The sequence below is a fragment of the Acomys minous genome, assembly GCF_964271855.1.
Source record: "Acomys minous genome assembly, chromosome: 2".
Taxonomy (NCBI): Eukaryota; Metazoa; Chordata; class Mammalia; order Rodentia; family Muridae; genus Acomys; species Acomys minous.
This window is the reverse complement of record NC_140484.1, coordinates 109001184-109016224: the sequence shown is the minus strand read 5'-3', so window position 1 is coordinate 109016224 and position 15041 is coordinate 109001184. Positions and strand designations below refer to the sequence as shown.

The 15041-nt window shown below is 44.6% G+C and overlaps 1 protein-coding gene and 1 long non-coding RNA gene across 2 annotated transcripts in view; one reads left to right on the top strand and one right to left on the bottom strand.

Moving 5' to 3' along the window:
• LOC311588521 (uncharacterized protein) overlaps window positions 1-15041 on the top strand; it is a 76458-nt gene that overhangs the window by 33843 nt on the left and 27574 nt on the right. The window contains exon 2 of the mRNA XM_084766213.1: window positions 5225-5335. Coding sequence (XP_084622339.1) covers window positions 5225-5335 — 111 coding nt within the window. The remainder of the gene's footprint in view (window positions 1-5224; window positions 5336-15041) is intronic.
• On the bottom strand, window positions 5327-9624 carry LOC311588524. Its single transcript, XR_014776233.1, has 3 exons — window positions 9520-9624; window positions 8672-8770; window positions 5327-5942 (listed from the first exon to the last, which is right to left on the bottom strand). It is a non-coding gene; the product is annotated as an uncharacterized lncRNA (long non-coding RNA).

Below are 15041 nucleotides of genomic sequence, written 5' to 3'. Positions count from 1 at the left end.
AGGGAAGTTGGGCTTTTTCACATAGGACTACACCAACTCCTCTTGGATAGCCCAAAGCTCTCAAAAGTTGAGGAGCCTCTCCCCTGGGCCTTCTAATTTAGTAGGTGCTGGGCTTCCCAGGTGCTGCTGCTGCCCCCAGGATCCTCTTTGAGAACCATTGGAAAGACAGTATGAAATGTGTTAGTGCAGTTATTGACATAGGTGTAGCTCTGAGGTAAGACCATCTCTGTCTGAAGGCTCATTTCAAAAAGTTCACCAGAGAGAAGGATGTCTCAGGGAAGGCTTCCCATGAGCTGAGGTGGAGGGTACAGGAGGGAGGGCTGGAGGGGGGAGAAGTTCTTGAAGAGAAAAGCTGTGTGAAGAATTAGAGAAAGGAAGCCACATGGCTGTTGTATTGGGTTGAAGTTTAATTTCTGTATTAGTTACTTTCCTTTTATTGTGTTAAAACGCCTTGGCAAAAATTGGCTTAGAGGAGAAAAGGCTTTATTTTGGCTTATGGGTTGAGAGGGATAGAGTCTGCCACGGTAGGGAAGGAATGGCAATAGTCAGGAAAGCAAGGCTCCCGGAGCAGAAAGCTGACTGATCACATTTTCATCCACATACAGAAAACAGTGGAGAGAGAACAGGAAGTGGGGTGAGGCTGCACACCTTTAAAGCTTGCCCCCCCCCCCCCCGTGAAGTACATCCTTCAGCAAGGGCTTACATCCTAATGGTTCCATATCCTCCCCCAAAGAGCACCACCAACTGGGGACCAAGTGTTCAAATACATGAGCCTATGGGGGACATTCCCCATAGAAACCGTGGCAGTTGCTTGAGAGAGGAGAACAAACAAGTGGCTAAACCTTATCAAAGGCTAATTTCTCTTTCACAAAGAGATCTCAGGGCAAGCATTCAGTGTGGTTGGGAGGCTGCTTCTTCCCTCTGCTCTGCCATGTCTGGCGTGTGGTTTCTAGCCTCAGTCTCATGAGAGACAGTTGCTATAGTCCTGTCAGGCTGCCTCTGTTCCAGCAAATAAAAGGAAAAAAATGTAAGGGGCGGTATGGGGGTGGGATGGTTATTACTTCTAGCTGAGTCCGGCACTCTTGAAAAAGACTAGTCCAAAGCCTCACCCCTTACACTCAAGACACAAAGGAAGGTCTTCTAGCAGATCCCATTGCAGCCTTGAAATCCAGGAGAATGGATGTTTAGTAGACTGCTGTGGGGCACTTGGAAGAACACATCGAGTTCTTGGCATCACCAGAGCCTAAGGTGCCAGGGGACATGTGGCAGGAAGAAAGTTGGGGCCAGTTCAAAAAGCTATCATCATTGTCGTCGTCGTCATCATCATTATCATCATCATCATCAGCAGCAGCCTAGGGAAGGGTGGTGCAGCCTGAACCTCAGGGTGGAAGTGGGAAGGTATCAGCTGAGTCCCACTGGGAGTCGGCCTGACTGCAGGGTGCCCACAGGTCTTCATTCTCTCACCATCTCCTGCTTTCTTCTCTTTTCTCTCTTTCCTTCTCTGCTTTGCTTTCTCTCTTCCTCCCTTTCCTGCTCTCACCTTTGCAAAATGTGTGGGCTTGGGGTGATGCATATGGAAAAGAGGAGGTCTTCTCGTGAGAGGTGAGCAGGTGCCCAGTCTGGCCTGGGGAAGAGTGAATTTGAGAGTGAGGCAGTGGATGACTGGGAGAGATTACCGCTGGGAGCCTGGTTGCAGGAAAGAGACATCACGGTATAAAGTGACAAGTGTAGCCTGGGAGATCAGTCCTCTGGGAAGATCTTCTTCAGATTGCATCTTAATTTTATCCTCTTGGCTTCTAGGGTAAAAAGCTTCATATGAAATGTGCAGTTGCACTCATGGTGAGCCCTGAGGGCTTGGTCCCTGGTGTGTCTCAGTGGCAGTCCTTTCTCTATGTTAAGTTAGTGTAGGTTGGGAGAGTCCGTGGCTTCCTTCCCCACAGCAGAAATTTCCTCAACCAGCCTGCCTTCCTGTGTCATGGCATCCAGGAAACACTGAGACAAATGGGCATATTCCTGACTGGTTTGCTTTGGTTTTTGGTCGATCTCAGTATGCTAATTGCTCTATTGGCTATGTTTGTGCACATGAACCATCACAGGAAACCCAGCTGTGCTACCTGGCCTATAGGAGGTGTGCAGGATGCTGATGGGTGGGTAGGCTGGGAGGGAGGCAGTACTCAGCAAGACTTACCCAGGTGAGGAGGGTGTCGGAGAGGTGGGCTGGGGAAAGTGTGGATGGCTCAAGAGCTGTGCTTGTATGGTATGTCCTCTGACTGTGTCACTTTCCCAGGAGGATTGAAGCAGGTGTCTCGGTGCTGTCAGGCCTCTGTGGGCCTTGCGTGTGTGTTTATGCATGTGTATATATGCTTATGATGAGCACATATATGTGTGTGTGTGTTGCATGTGTGTGTATGTATGCTGTCTGTGCCTCTGTGTGTATATGTGCTAGAACTGGGAAGGACGCTTGCTGGATGGGTTTCACTCTCATCCTCATGGCTGCACACATGACAAAGAGGGGGGCTTCCCTGAAATACACACTTTGTCAATATTTCCTGGTTTAGCTATTCACTTGAGACCAGAGTTGTTACTCAAATGGATTGAGGCCAGTATTTTATTGAACTCTTGGTTTCTACTATTTGCATTATCTATCTATCTATCTATCTATCTATCTATCTATCTATCTACCTACCTACCTATCTGTCTATGTATCTATCTATCTACGTATGTATGTATGTATGTATGTATGTATGTATGTATGTATGTATGTATGTATCTATCTATCTATCTATCTATCTACTAATACAACTACACTTGATCAAACGAGACCTATGTATATTCTAAACTAGTGACAACAGTTTGGTGGGTAGATCTTGATCACCTTTACGTAATAACTTATTCGGACATCTTGGTGGAGATGATATTTTGCCCTGAAAAGTGACTTGACCATTGAGGTTTTGATAATGTTTGAACTCTTCTAAGGTGATGGATGCACAAAGAGTATTTGGTCGCATGTAAAGTGCCCCGCCCCCATCTCTGAGTGACTGATGGTTTCTCATGGCCAAACCCGCCTGCCTTTTCTGTTTTACTCTACCTATCATTGACTCATTAATCAACCAACAAACCAACTAACCGACCAACCAAGCCATCGTGCTTCAGGGCATCTGTTTGAACTTTCTTTACATGTTAGGCTGAGTCTCCAGTGCTAAGAAGTGGAGGGGAAATAGGTTTCTGTGTCCCGCAGAGCTCTGATGCCTAGTTAATTCTTGTTCTGGATTGTATTTCCATTCTTACCTTGGCCGTGCACAATCCTTTCCTTCCTTTTGATAACCACTCGGTCCTTGTCTGTTCATTCAATATCACTTGCTTGGTGCATCTCTTCTGTTCTGGACTCTGCTGATGTTGGAGAGAGGAAACGATTGTCTGTCTTTGTGAGGATCATAGGCTATTCTAGTGCATCTTAGTGGACTGAGCCATTTGCATTTCCTGCATACTGATGATTTGTGTGATGATGGTCCTTAGTTACAGGGCAGTTGGCAGAACAGATCCGGCCCTGTAAAAGCCTGCACCAATGTCTCTTCCCATGGCAAAGGTGCAGCAGAAAAATGCCTTCTGCCTTTCCCACATCGGAGGGGTGCCTGTTGTTTAGACAGAGCTGGTAGGTGGGCTCTTCCAGTGTCCCCTGCAAGCCTACAGCGCACTAGACTGTTTCCCCGGCACCCTGACATCCAGAATGTATTAGTATGTCAACGTGGCCATAACAACGCAACTCAGAGTTTGTGGCTTAAGTGACAGTTTATTTTCTCCTTGCCATAGAGGCTGGTTGTCTGGATTTGTGGTATCAGCAGGGTTGGTTTCTGGTGAACCTTGACCTGGGTTTGAAGGTCACCTTTTCACTGTCTCCTCACCTGACCTTTCTTCTGGTGTCTTTTCTCTTGTTAGCCTACTAGCCCCATGTTTATGACTCTATTTCATCTTAATAACCTCCTTAAATGTCCTACCTATAAATATAGTTATGATAGTACTCAGGGCTTCAAAATATCAATTTGGGGGTAACACAGCTCAGTCCACAGGGCAGGGTAAGGTATGCAACCTAGCATGGTCTGGTACACACATCTACTCTAGACCTTGATGCTGAAGTGAGGAAGGTGAGGCAATTCCCTGCAGGTACTCAAACAAGCATGGTGATGGGGAGAGGTGGTACTTCTAGGGCACTGAGTTTCCAGTATCTATTCTCTCCTGTATTGATGGAAAAGGCATCCTCTGAACTTCCCTATGCATGTCCACAGTGTGGCTCAGCATCTCTCTGGTCTGATGTCCCTGATGTCCTCCAATCCTCCTGTGTTTCTCCTGCAGACTCTTTGAACTTCCCAATACTCTTCTTTATACTAAATGAGCTAGTTACAATAAATAATAACAATCAAATAATTAAAAAGTAATAATAATAAATAATAATGAACTAAATAGTACTCCTTTTCTTCCTTCTGAAATGAACTGTAGTGGATTCTGTGGCCTGCAGCAGGGAGATCCTTAAGTAGAACATTCCAGATCATATGTCCTGTGTTCTGAGAAACATGGCATTAGGTGATTTTGTCATTCTACAAACATCATATACTACATTAATGCAAACCTGTATGGTAGAGCCCACTACATAGCAGTTTCTGAGGCACAGCCAAGTGCGAGCCAGAACACACTGATCTGCTGGCAGGGAGGAGGGACACACTCCTGAGAAATGTGCTCTGTTGCAGGGATGGATGTGGCCCCATCACTTCTGGCACAGAAGTGGAGATTAGCATTTCATGCCAAGGCAGGAATAATAAGGAAAAGGCTACAATAAAAACAGCTCCCCAAAGTGTGCTCTTCAGTGAACTAACCCTGCTGGGCTCTTAACTAAGGAGGGTTCCAGAAGGAAACAACATTGGAAAATGCTACATACTCTGGGACCCATGACACTGTAGAATCTTGTGTATTCATGGTGGCTTGGGATGAGTTGAAGGTAGTTGAAGCCTCCCAAGACCCTGCTATTAAGGAAGCATGTTCATTTAACCTTTTCTCAGAAGCATTTAACCCTTGACCCTTGACCCTTTGTTTTTCATACAGCACCTGCCAGCATCTCAGGGGCAGCGCCACTTGGGATGGGGTTGCGGGGATACTGATCTGAGGTCATCTCAGAGCTTTCCGTAATGAGGACAGAACTTGAAAGACTTTGTGTAGTACTGTCTTTCCTCAGCTTCCTGTACTTGTGAATGAAGCAGAAGCTCCCGGCTGTTCTCAGCAGCAGGAGGCAAGGCTGTCTGTCTGCACTCCTGTTGGCCACATGGGACCGTTGCTGATATCAGGGGTGAGTCATGCGGGCCCACATTTGGTACATGAGTATTAGACATGAGTCACAGGCATATGGAAACCTTATTCATCTCTACCTTCCTTTGGTCCCTAATCCTTTGTAATGCCTACTTTTATGACGTAACTTCAGGGGGATTAAGCTCGGGCAGCAAAATGATGTAATTAATTTAACTCGGTTTCAATTAAAGTCTTCCAGTAGTGTGACATCTGACTGTGTCAGTTTCATAAGGACGATGGCAGCAGGTGGCTAGGCATGTCCAGGCCTAAGTGCGTGTGTGTACATGCATGCATGTGAGCACATGCCAATGCTGAGATTTGCTGGCTAGTTTTATTGCCAACCTTAGTCTTGAATACTTAGGCTTCCCTGAAATGTATACTTGGCAGTGGTCCTTGCTCGGCTGTTAACTTGGGACCAGGTTGGAGACGTCTGCCTCCCCAGCTTCTCTGGAGCCTGGAGTCTGCTGGATCTGCTCTTGTCTCTTCCCACCACAGCTACTTTCTTCAGAACTACATGTAGTATTCATTCCAAATGAGTCCCAAGATCTACGTTGATGGGCAGCTGTGAGGGGGTCACTGTCATCTGGTGTTCTAGCCAGCAGATTACCCTAAAAAAGAACGTGGTTAGGGCAGTTCTTTGAGTTAAAGGAGTGACATAATTCATAGTAACCCTGCCTGTGTGTTACTCAGAAATGACAATTGAGTAGCCTTAAATGCATTTGAAAAACAAAACCCTTTCTCTGACTTCTCGTTTGAGGCCAGTAGTTTCCTACTTTTTCTTTCTTTCTTTCTCTTAACAATTGTCTTCCTAAGTCTACAATTAAAGATGCTTCTGGAACAGGTGAACATCTTCTCCCATGACAACATGAGTCTGCTAGCCACATCCTCTTTCTCCTTTGCTCTACTCCCTTATTCCCTGTGGCTTTGCTATTCCTGTCTGACATAAGCGTTCTATGTCAAGGATGTAGGGGGGCACGTATGCTTCTGCAACGTTAGGGTTCATGGAGTAACAATACAGTCTCAAGCCATGTTGGTTTGGCTGCCCTCGATTTACCAAGAAGTCCCAATTTTTCTTGGCAGCTGGCTGTTGGCAATCCCAGGTTACCTTAAACATGAAAATTAAATCTCAGATTATACATCACCCTTCGTGTGTGTGTGTGTGTGTGTGTGTGTGTGTGTGTGTGTGTCTGTGTATATGAGACAGTGTGTATGTGTTTGTATGTGTGTATGTGGCTGTGTGTGTGTGAAACAGTGTGTACATGGTTGTATATGTGTATTTGGTTGTATGTGTGTGTGACTGTGTGCATGACAATGTGTGTGGGGGTTGTGTGCATGTATGTGGTTGCATGTGTGTGTGAGTGCTTATATGTGCTTGTATGTGTGTATATGTGGTTGTGTTGTGTGTGTGTGTATGTGTTCCAAAATGACCATCAAAGGGTTAAAAAGGCCACAGGATTTACCTAGGCCTTACTGGAGGAAGAGGCAGAGACCTGATCACATGCAAAGGAAACAGGATATTAATGAGCCCAGTTGGAGAGCTGCTGAAGGCTGAGGCAGCCACGGCCAACGTGCATGTGCTGGCTGTTTTCTGTTAACTTGACATAACCTAGACGTATCTGGGAAGAGGAAATCTTAATTGATGGATTGCACCCATCAGTCTGGCCTGGAGGCATGTCTACAGGGCATTGTTTCTAATTAGTGATTAATATGGAGGACCCAGCCCATTGTGATGGCCTGGGTTACATAAAAAAGCAGGCTGAGGAAGCAATGGAAAGCAAGCCAGTGAGAAGCACTCCTCCATAGTCTCTGCTCTAGTCGCTGCCTTTAGTTCCTTCCATGGCGTCCCTCAACTACCAGACTGTGACTTGGGATTTCTAAACCAAACGAACCCTTTCCTTCCCGAGTTGCTTTTGGTCGTGGTCTTTATCATAGGAGTGGAAACCAAGTAAGACACTGGAAAACTTATTTGGATGAATGAATCAATTGACGTATAGATTTGATAGGCAGACAGCAATTTGAGTGGGCTGTGTCAAGCAGTGGGGATTGTGCTATGTGACTGAATGACAAACTGGTAGGGCCATGATCACCACAATGCTAAATGTCCTTTTTATGGGATCTGTATCTTTCATTAGTCTGGTATGTCCTATACTGTCTCTGGCCTAATGTTTCTCAGATCAATTTAATATGCCCATGCATTCCTACACTACTTTGATAAGTTTATATTCTGTACTTTTTACCTTGTATGAATATATTATTTATCATTCTGTGCCTCATTGTTGGTGCTGGCCAGGTGGTAGCAACACACACACACACACACACACACACACACACAGACACACACACACACACACATCGCCTCTACCTACATCTATGTTTAAAGAAGCAATTGCTGTATTGCTTGTTGAAGTCACCCTGGGCGTAGCCAGAAAGCCACTGTTTATAGGATATAGTTCAGAGTAGAACACAGTCTCCACACTGTCCCCATGGCCTTTGCTGATCCTGGCCCTTTATCCAAGTGGAGTGCTTAACAGCTCTAACTAGGACAGTACAGACCTGAGTAGTCCCTGCTGAGCACCTCACATGTTCCCTGCTGCAGAACATGGCTGTGTGCATGTGTGTATGAGGTTGTATGAGGTTGTATGTGTGTTTGTGACTGTGTGTGTATGTGGTTGTATGTATGTGTGTGTATGTGGTTGTGTGTGTGTGTGTGTGTGTGTGTGTGTGTGTGTGTGTATAGCAGAAATGGCTAAAGCAGCATTGAATTTTAATTAAGAGTCAGCCAGGGAAAGCCAGCCTTGCCTTTCCTGTTGGCTGGAACGTTCTCGGCTTGCACAGGGAGCCCAGAGGAAAGTTCTGAGCAATCATTCCCAAGAGGACTCTACTCAACATTCCACCCCTACATCCACATTAGTCACCAGGGCTTTTCAAGTTCTTCTCTCACAGTGATGCAGGGAACTAGAGTGTCCCATTTGGCCCAAGCTGGGAAATGTCTGACAGGCAGATCCCCACTTTCTCTTCACTTCAGCTCTTCCAGGAAGGAGTTACTATCACTTCCCATTTAAAAATGGGACAGTCAAGAGTGTTTCTGATACCTCAGGCAGCCATAACAAAGTGCCATAGATTGGCTGGTTTGTAGACAGTGGTTCTAGATGCTGAGAAGTACCGGGTAAAGATGCCAGATGACTTCGGCCTGCTGAGAGTCACTGTCTAGTCCACAGTGGAGCCTTTGGTTGTGCACACATAGGGGAAGGTGAAGGACGTACGCCAAGGGCACTTGATCTCATTCCTGGGCCCCCGGTATCACAATCAAATCATTAAAAAAAAATAGTTCACTTACCGACACTATCACATTGGGAGTTAGATTTACAGCATGTGGATTCAGACAAAGATCAAACACATAATGACGGGAATACATCCTTCATCCAAGGTGTCTCAGCTAATAAACAGAGGACAAAGGCTCACTCAATGAACCATTTATGGAACATCTGCTCTGCCCTAGGTACCATGTGACCTTCAGTGACTGATATTTGACTGTGGCTAGACGTGAGACTTCAGTGGGGAATGGGAGAAGCAAAGCAAGGACTTGGTAGAGGCAGGTGGGCTCTGCAGTGGGAGCCTAGGCCAGTGTTCAGGTGGAATGTTGGGTTCTACCCAGACTATGGCCTAGGAAGGGATTTTAAAACTTCAAACTGTTACATTTACATATGTATTTGTGTATGTGTGTATGCGTGTGCTGACCCATCTTGCTGCCTGCTCCCCCAACACATGTGCACACATACACACAAACACACACATTCTGTACCCATTTGAAATGAAGTTGTCCACCTTGTGACTTTATCCATATAATAAGGATGATCTCCATCTTCAAATTTCATCATTTTGAGAAAAATAAACACATCTTTATCACTTAATATCTAGTTCTAAGCCACGCGTGGTGGTGCACGCCTTTAATTCCAGCACTTGGGAAGCAGAGGCAGGTGGATGTCTGAGTTGGGGACCAGCCTGGTCTACAAAGCAAGTTCCAGTACATCCAAAGCTACACAGAGAAACCCTGTCTCAAAGAAGAAGAAGAAGAAGAAGAAGAAAAGAAGTAACCAAGACACATGGCTTCACTTCCAGGCTGTTTGAAGCTTCTTTTTTATAAGCAAGATTATTTTTTTCCCCAAATCAAATTTCTATAGATACCTTAAACAGAAACAGGAAACATGGGGGCTACCCCAAGTGATACAGGACAGAGATGAGAGCCTGGCTGCCATCTCCCTTCCCTTTGTTGAAAGACGAAACCAAGACCTTTAGAGATCTTAATTGGCTTTCTTTCATGATTCCAGAATTAGTCAGGATCTAGAATCTGTAGTGTTGCTAGGAAACAATTGTGGGATAGAAATCGGAAATCAAGAGATTGATTCTAGATCAGTTCTTGCCATCTTTAGAACATGGTTTCAACAATCGGTTACCTGTGATTGACTGAAACTTGGCTTCTGTGATTGGCTGGGACTCAGCTAATTGTTACCAATGTATATACCTGAGCCAAAATTTCAGTTGGCTTGTGAACCAAATTAGATTACAGTTCATCTCTTGTAGGGCATAAATACTTAGTTAATGTAACATTTCCTTTACAGTTCCCCCCCCCCAGGACCCTCCATTCTTGTGGAATGTAATTTGGGAACCCTTGATATCCACTAGCACCCCCTTCTTAAAAATTAATTTCAGCCTATGTTTAAAAATGGAAGAGGCAAAAGGCTTTTGGTCTGAACTAGGACAATCTGAATGAAGGATTTAGTCAATAATTAAGCACTGACATTAGCTCATTAGCTGTGGTACATGTGCCACACTAACAAAAATACAAATTGGGAAGCAGGAAACAATGGGAAACTCAACTAAGTGGGGATATAGAAATTCTTCCTACTGTTGTTGTGGGTACGGGATTCTCTGAATCCCAACCCGTTCTGCAATTAAAAGTTTGTTCTAAAAAGTCCCATTCCATTACATAATATTTCCTAGTATGGGGAAGGATTTTAAAAAGCTCAGCCTGGCCCTCTCTGGTCACACACGGAGCCGAGAGGGATTTAGAACACTGGGAAGAAAGTCTAGACGTGCATTTAAATGATCCATTTCTCACTTCACCAGCTTGAAGTACGGAATAAGGTCATATCTTTAAAAATATAGGTCTTAATGGCTCTCCTGTCCTATGGGCTGACTAGAGAATGTTGTTTTTCCACGCCTTTGGCCCTGGCCTGGTTTGTCCTCAAGAGTCAAGGAGTGACCTGTGGCCTAGTCATAGAGAGCTAAGAGAACTGGACAAAGGTCACGTCCTCTATGGTGCCGGCTTAGCTTATGGCCAGGCCTTGTACCTGACAGCCTGGAATCCATTAAGTATCATCACCAGACCATGAGCACATGTGTCCCATGAGCCAGATGTCCCAGGTGTCCTTAGGGTTAGGGAAGTGAAACTGGTCAAATAACTTATCCATAGGGACCTCACTAAATGTGCTTTTGCCGGAAGCCGTAATTGTCTTCGGTTCTGTTCTAGATAGAAGCCAGAAATTCAGAGGTGTTTGAGGCTTTAGTGTCTTCTGGTTTTATCTATTATAATCCTAGCAGAGGTGCTAGTAATCTATGAACCTCATATCTTAATTTTATTATTTCTCCTCACTTACAGCTAATCCGCACTTATATGGTCCTGGTATAATCTAGCAACCCTGGGTACTTTTGATGTTCCTCTATGTCCTGAAAGTCATCAAAAGTGGAGATCCTAAACCTTCTACATAGCCCATCTCCTCAATGACTCTAGGGTTCCAGCTCTTAAAGGGAAGATGGGACAAGGATTAGTAGCCTTGGAAGCCTTTGAGGCTAGACTCCTCCCTCATAATTTTGAACTCCTCCTATTTCCCAGGTAACAGTAGAAAGGAGACCATAACATCTATCTCTTTGTAGGCCTCCTGCTCATAAGAAAGAAGTCTCTCTGGCCCTAGGTGGAGATAATACATTCTTATCTTTTCTAAAGATCAGACTCTTACACACTGTCTTAGGGTTTCTATTGCTGTGATAAAACACGTGATCCGAAGCAACTTTGGAGGGCAGGGATTTCACCTTATGCCTTATAAGTCCATCACTGATGGAAGTCAGGTCAGGAACTCTGGGCAGGAAGCTGAAGGCAGGAACAGGTGCAGAGGCCATGGAGGGGTGCTGCTTATTGGCTTGCTCCTCATGGCTTGCTTAGCCTGCTTTCTTATAGCACCCTGTACTACCTGCCTAGGGGTGGCACCACGCACAGTGAGTGCTGGGCCCTCGATTTATTTATTTATTTGTTTGTTTGTTTATTTATTTATTTATTTATATTGATTCTTTGTGAATCCCGCCTCGTGTGCTCCAAGCCCACTCACTCATCTTCCCGTCCCTTCATACCCACCCACTGTGGGGTTTGGACTGGCTGCTGCCCAAATGAGCAGACTCATGTACCCCAAAATGTTTGTAACCTTGCCTAAAAACTTATTCCTATTGGACCAACTAAAAGCCAACACACTCAGGCAAGGCAGACGGGATAGGCATAGCTAAGGTTCCTGGGCTTTTGAGGCTAGAGAGGTTCTTGGGAAGGGAAGTAGTCAAGAGGCTGGAAGAGGAGACTGGGAGGACAGAAGATAGGGAGGAGTAGAAGGGAGGAGGCCGCCATGGGTTAGGTGAAGAAGCACATGGCCAATTTGGATAGAGGATTTGGCCCAGATGACAAACATTAGCAAGGATTTGGGATTATGGATGGGAGGTAGCTCAACAGAAATTATTAGAAGCAGATGACATGGGATTTTTGGCAGGGAGAAATGGGAGGTAGTTTAGGGGATTAATATCTGCCCTGCCCCAGGTGAACCAAGGCTATTTTAAAAGCATAACAGGTGTCTGTGTTTTCATTGATTGCTGGTGGCTTAAAAATTACTGCAGTAATAATTATAGGGCCACTAACAAACATTTATTAGATTCTACTTCTAAATTAATCACAATAACCTTTCACCCTTGCAACTAAAAAAAATCTCGTTGTGGAAGTTGTAGTGTGTGCCATTGTGTCCCATAGTATACCTTTTTGTCCATACTTTTTTTTTTTTAATCTGCAAATGTTCATTGCAATGAGTTATTGGTCTGGTTTAAGGCCTCTGACTTCTCTTACATGATCAATACTGGATCCTCATCAGGGCTAATCCTGTTGTTGCCCTGTGTCATGGAGATCCTCTAGTTTGGATCTGTTGCACTGGCCCCTACGCACACTCTAGTAGTTCATACATGAGGTAGATGCTGGGGTGGGCCAACTCCAAGCCATGGATCTAGGCCTGAGTAGCAGCTGAGTTGGTCAGTTCCCCAGCTCTCCTGCCTTTGGGGCTGGCTCACCAGCAACCCCAGCAGCTGGGGCTAGCTCTACTATGCTGCCCAGGTGAGATGCAGGGCCCAATCTCCCCAGTGTTGTATCTCATAAGGGACAAGAGGATCTGGGCCCTCTTACATCAATTATCAACCAAGAAAGATAAGGTAGCATAGTTAGATAAGGTCTTCAAAAACCTCAGAGACATGCAGAATATGGCATTTAACAATGTTTTTATTATTATTATTATTACTTTAAAGATTCACTGACAATGAGATAGGTTAGCTCCTGGCAACACCCAGCCTACCTCAAAGAGGATGATGAGCATCAAAGAATCTCCTTATGGAAATGGCTTTAAATGTGGCAAACAAGTGACTGGGCAAAATGTCTTCGTTTCTACCACAGATAGATTTCTGCCTGAAAAGGGGCAAGCATGGATGCAGGCAGAGTTGACAGCCAAACTCTACCAAGACAGGGTAAGCAAGTCCTCAATAGTTCCTGCCTCACAAATATGTCTGTCAGATATATTGGGCCAGAAGGCTGAAAATGATACTCCAACATTATAGAAAGTTTTGGGTGACTATTTAGGTAGAAAACTGTCTCTGTCATTTTTCTCATTTGGAAAGCTACTAACCTGTACTCCTGGTATACTCAGGTAATCAAGTTTATTCCTTCTCAAGTCTCTGATAGGGTTGAAGACCAGGTTGCTTAGTCTTACAATGAAGCTTAGTTGTTTAGGGGTTAAGATATTTTTAGGTCTAGATAGATGTTTTAAGTTGATAATGACAAGATGTGATGGAGATTGATTTACACTCAGAATTTTAGATGTACCAAGATAGGAAAACTGTTTTCTTCAAGGCTGTCAAATACAAATAGCCAGAACACTAAGAATGTAACATTTATATAATTCCTGATCGTGTTGTGGTTCTTCTTGCTATAGGTAGTTTATTGTATATATATGTAATAATATAAATGTATATGTAAAAAATAAAAAATGTTTAATTAATAAAAAAAGAAAGAAAGAAAAGACAATGCCCCAGAGGCTTGTCCACAGGCCAATCTGCGTGGGACATTTTCTCAATTGAGGTTCTCTCTTCTACAATAACTCTGCTGGGTCAAGTTGACATAAAACTAACAACACATGCTATTTTTATCTTGCTTGAAACTTAATTCAGCAGGGCCTGTCAATCACCTGGCCAGGAGCCCATCCCCTATGAAAGCTGATTCACCTGAAGACACTAAGGATAAGGGAGGAATGATCACAAGATGAGCTCTCGTAGTTAGACAGCTCAGAAGCCCCTTCCTCCCCTCAAAAGCCTACGGAACTTTCCTCACGGCTGCACTGTGAAGCGTGCCGGAACTCAGAAAAACATGTTTCCATTCCTTTCTTCTCTTAATGGCCAAAATATTGAGCATGCTTTACCTACACGATGAATATCTCCTTCCATCACAGCTACTCATGGACCTCGATTGCTGAACAGTCCCGCTTTCTCAGGCACTAACTCGAAGGCGTGGCTTTCTCTCTTCCACTGCTCATCTTTCTTTTAGCAGCCTCTTAGAGTCACAGCTTGATTGTTTTGTTGTTTTTCTCTCAGAGTCCAGTAATATTGAGCTGGCACTTGCTTCTAAATCCATTTCTAAGCTCTCTTATTAAGGTGACTGAGGACCTATGAAAGGAAACACCAGTTTCCCTTGTAGCATTTCCTCCTAAGTTTCAACCCTACCCATGTCTGCCTGTCGAGAGAAAGAAGGTAGATATTTGTAGTTAGTATAACAAAAGTTATATTTTTATCATGCTGAGGGTCATCACACAAGGTTCACATTCTAAATTCTTAAAATTTTTTTTATTTATTTGTAGATAGTGCTCTATTCACATGTATGTCTTGATGACGGAAGAGGATATCAGACAGAAGAAAGCATCAGATCCTACTACAGATGGCTGTGAGGCACCCTGTGGGTGCTGGGAATTGAACTCAGGACCTTTGGAAGAGCAGCCAGTGCTCTTAACCGCTGAGCCATCTCTCCAACCCCCGACACTCTAAATTCTTAACTGTGGTCCTAAGCCTCCCCGCCCCCCCAGGCTGCTCACCTGGGAGACATACCCTAGCTGAAGGTCAGGCCCAGTCTCTAACAGTAGTCTCTGATTGGAGGGTCAGGGTCCTGGGAGCAACTCTCCACCACAGGGCAGACCAAGGCGGAGTCTCTCCAGATGTGCAGAGCCGAGCATTTCTTTTCCATACTTATAAGAGTCTTGGCTTATATACTGTCCAGTGGGCATCATGGGGTCCTAGGACTGAGTCTGGTTATCAGTGATGTCACTGAGTGCTGGTTATCAGGTGTAGTGGGGAATCCTACCTAAGTT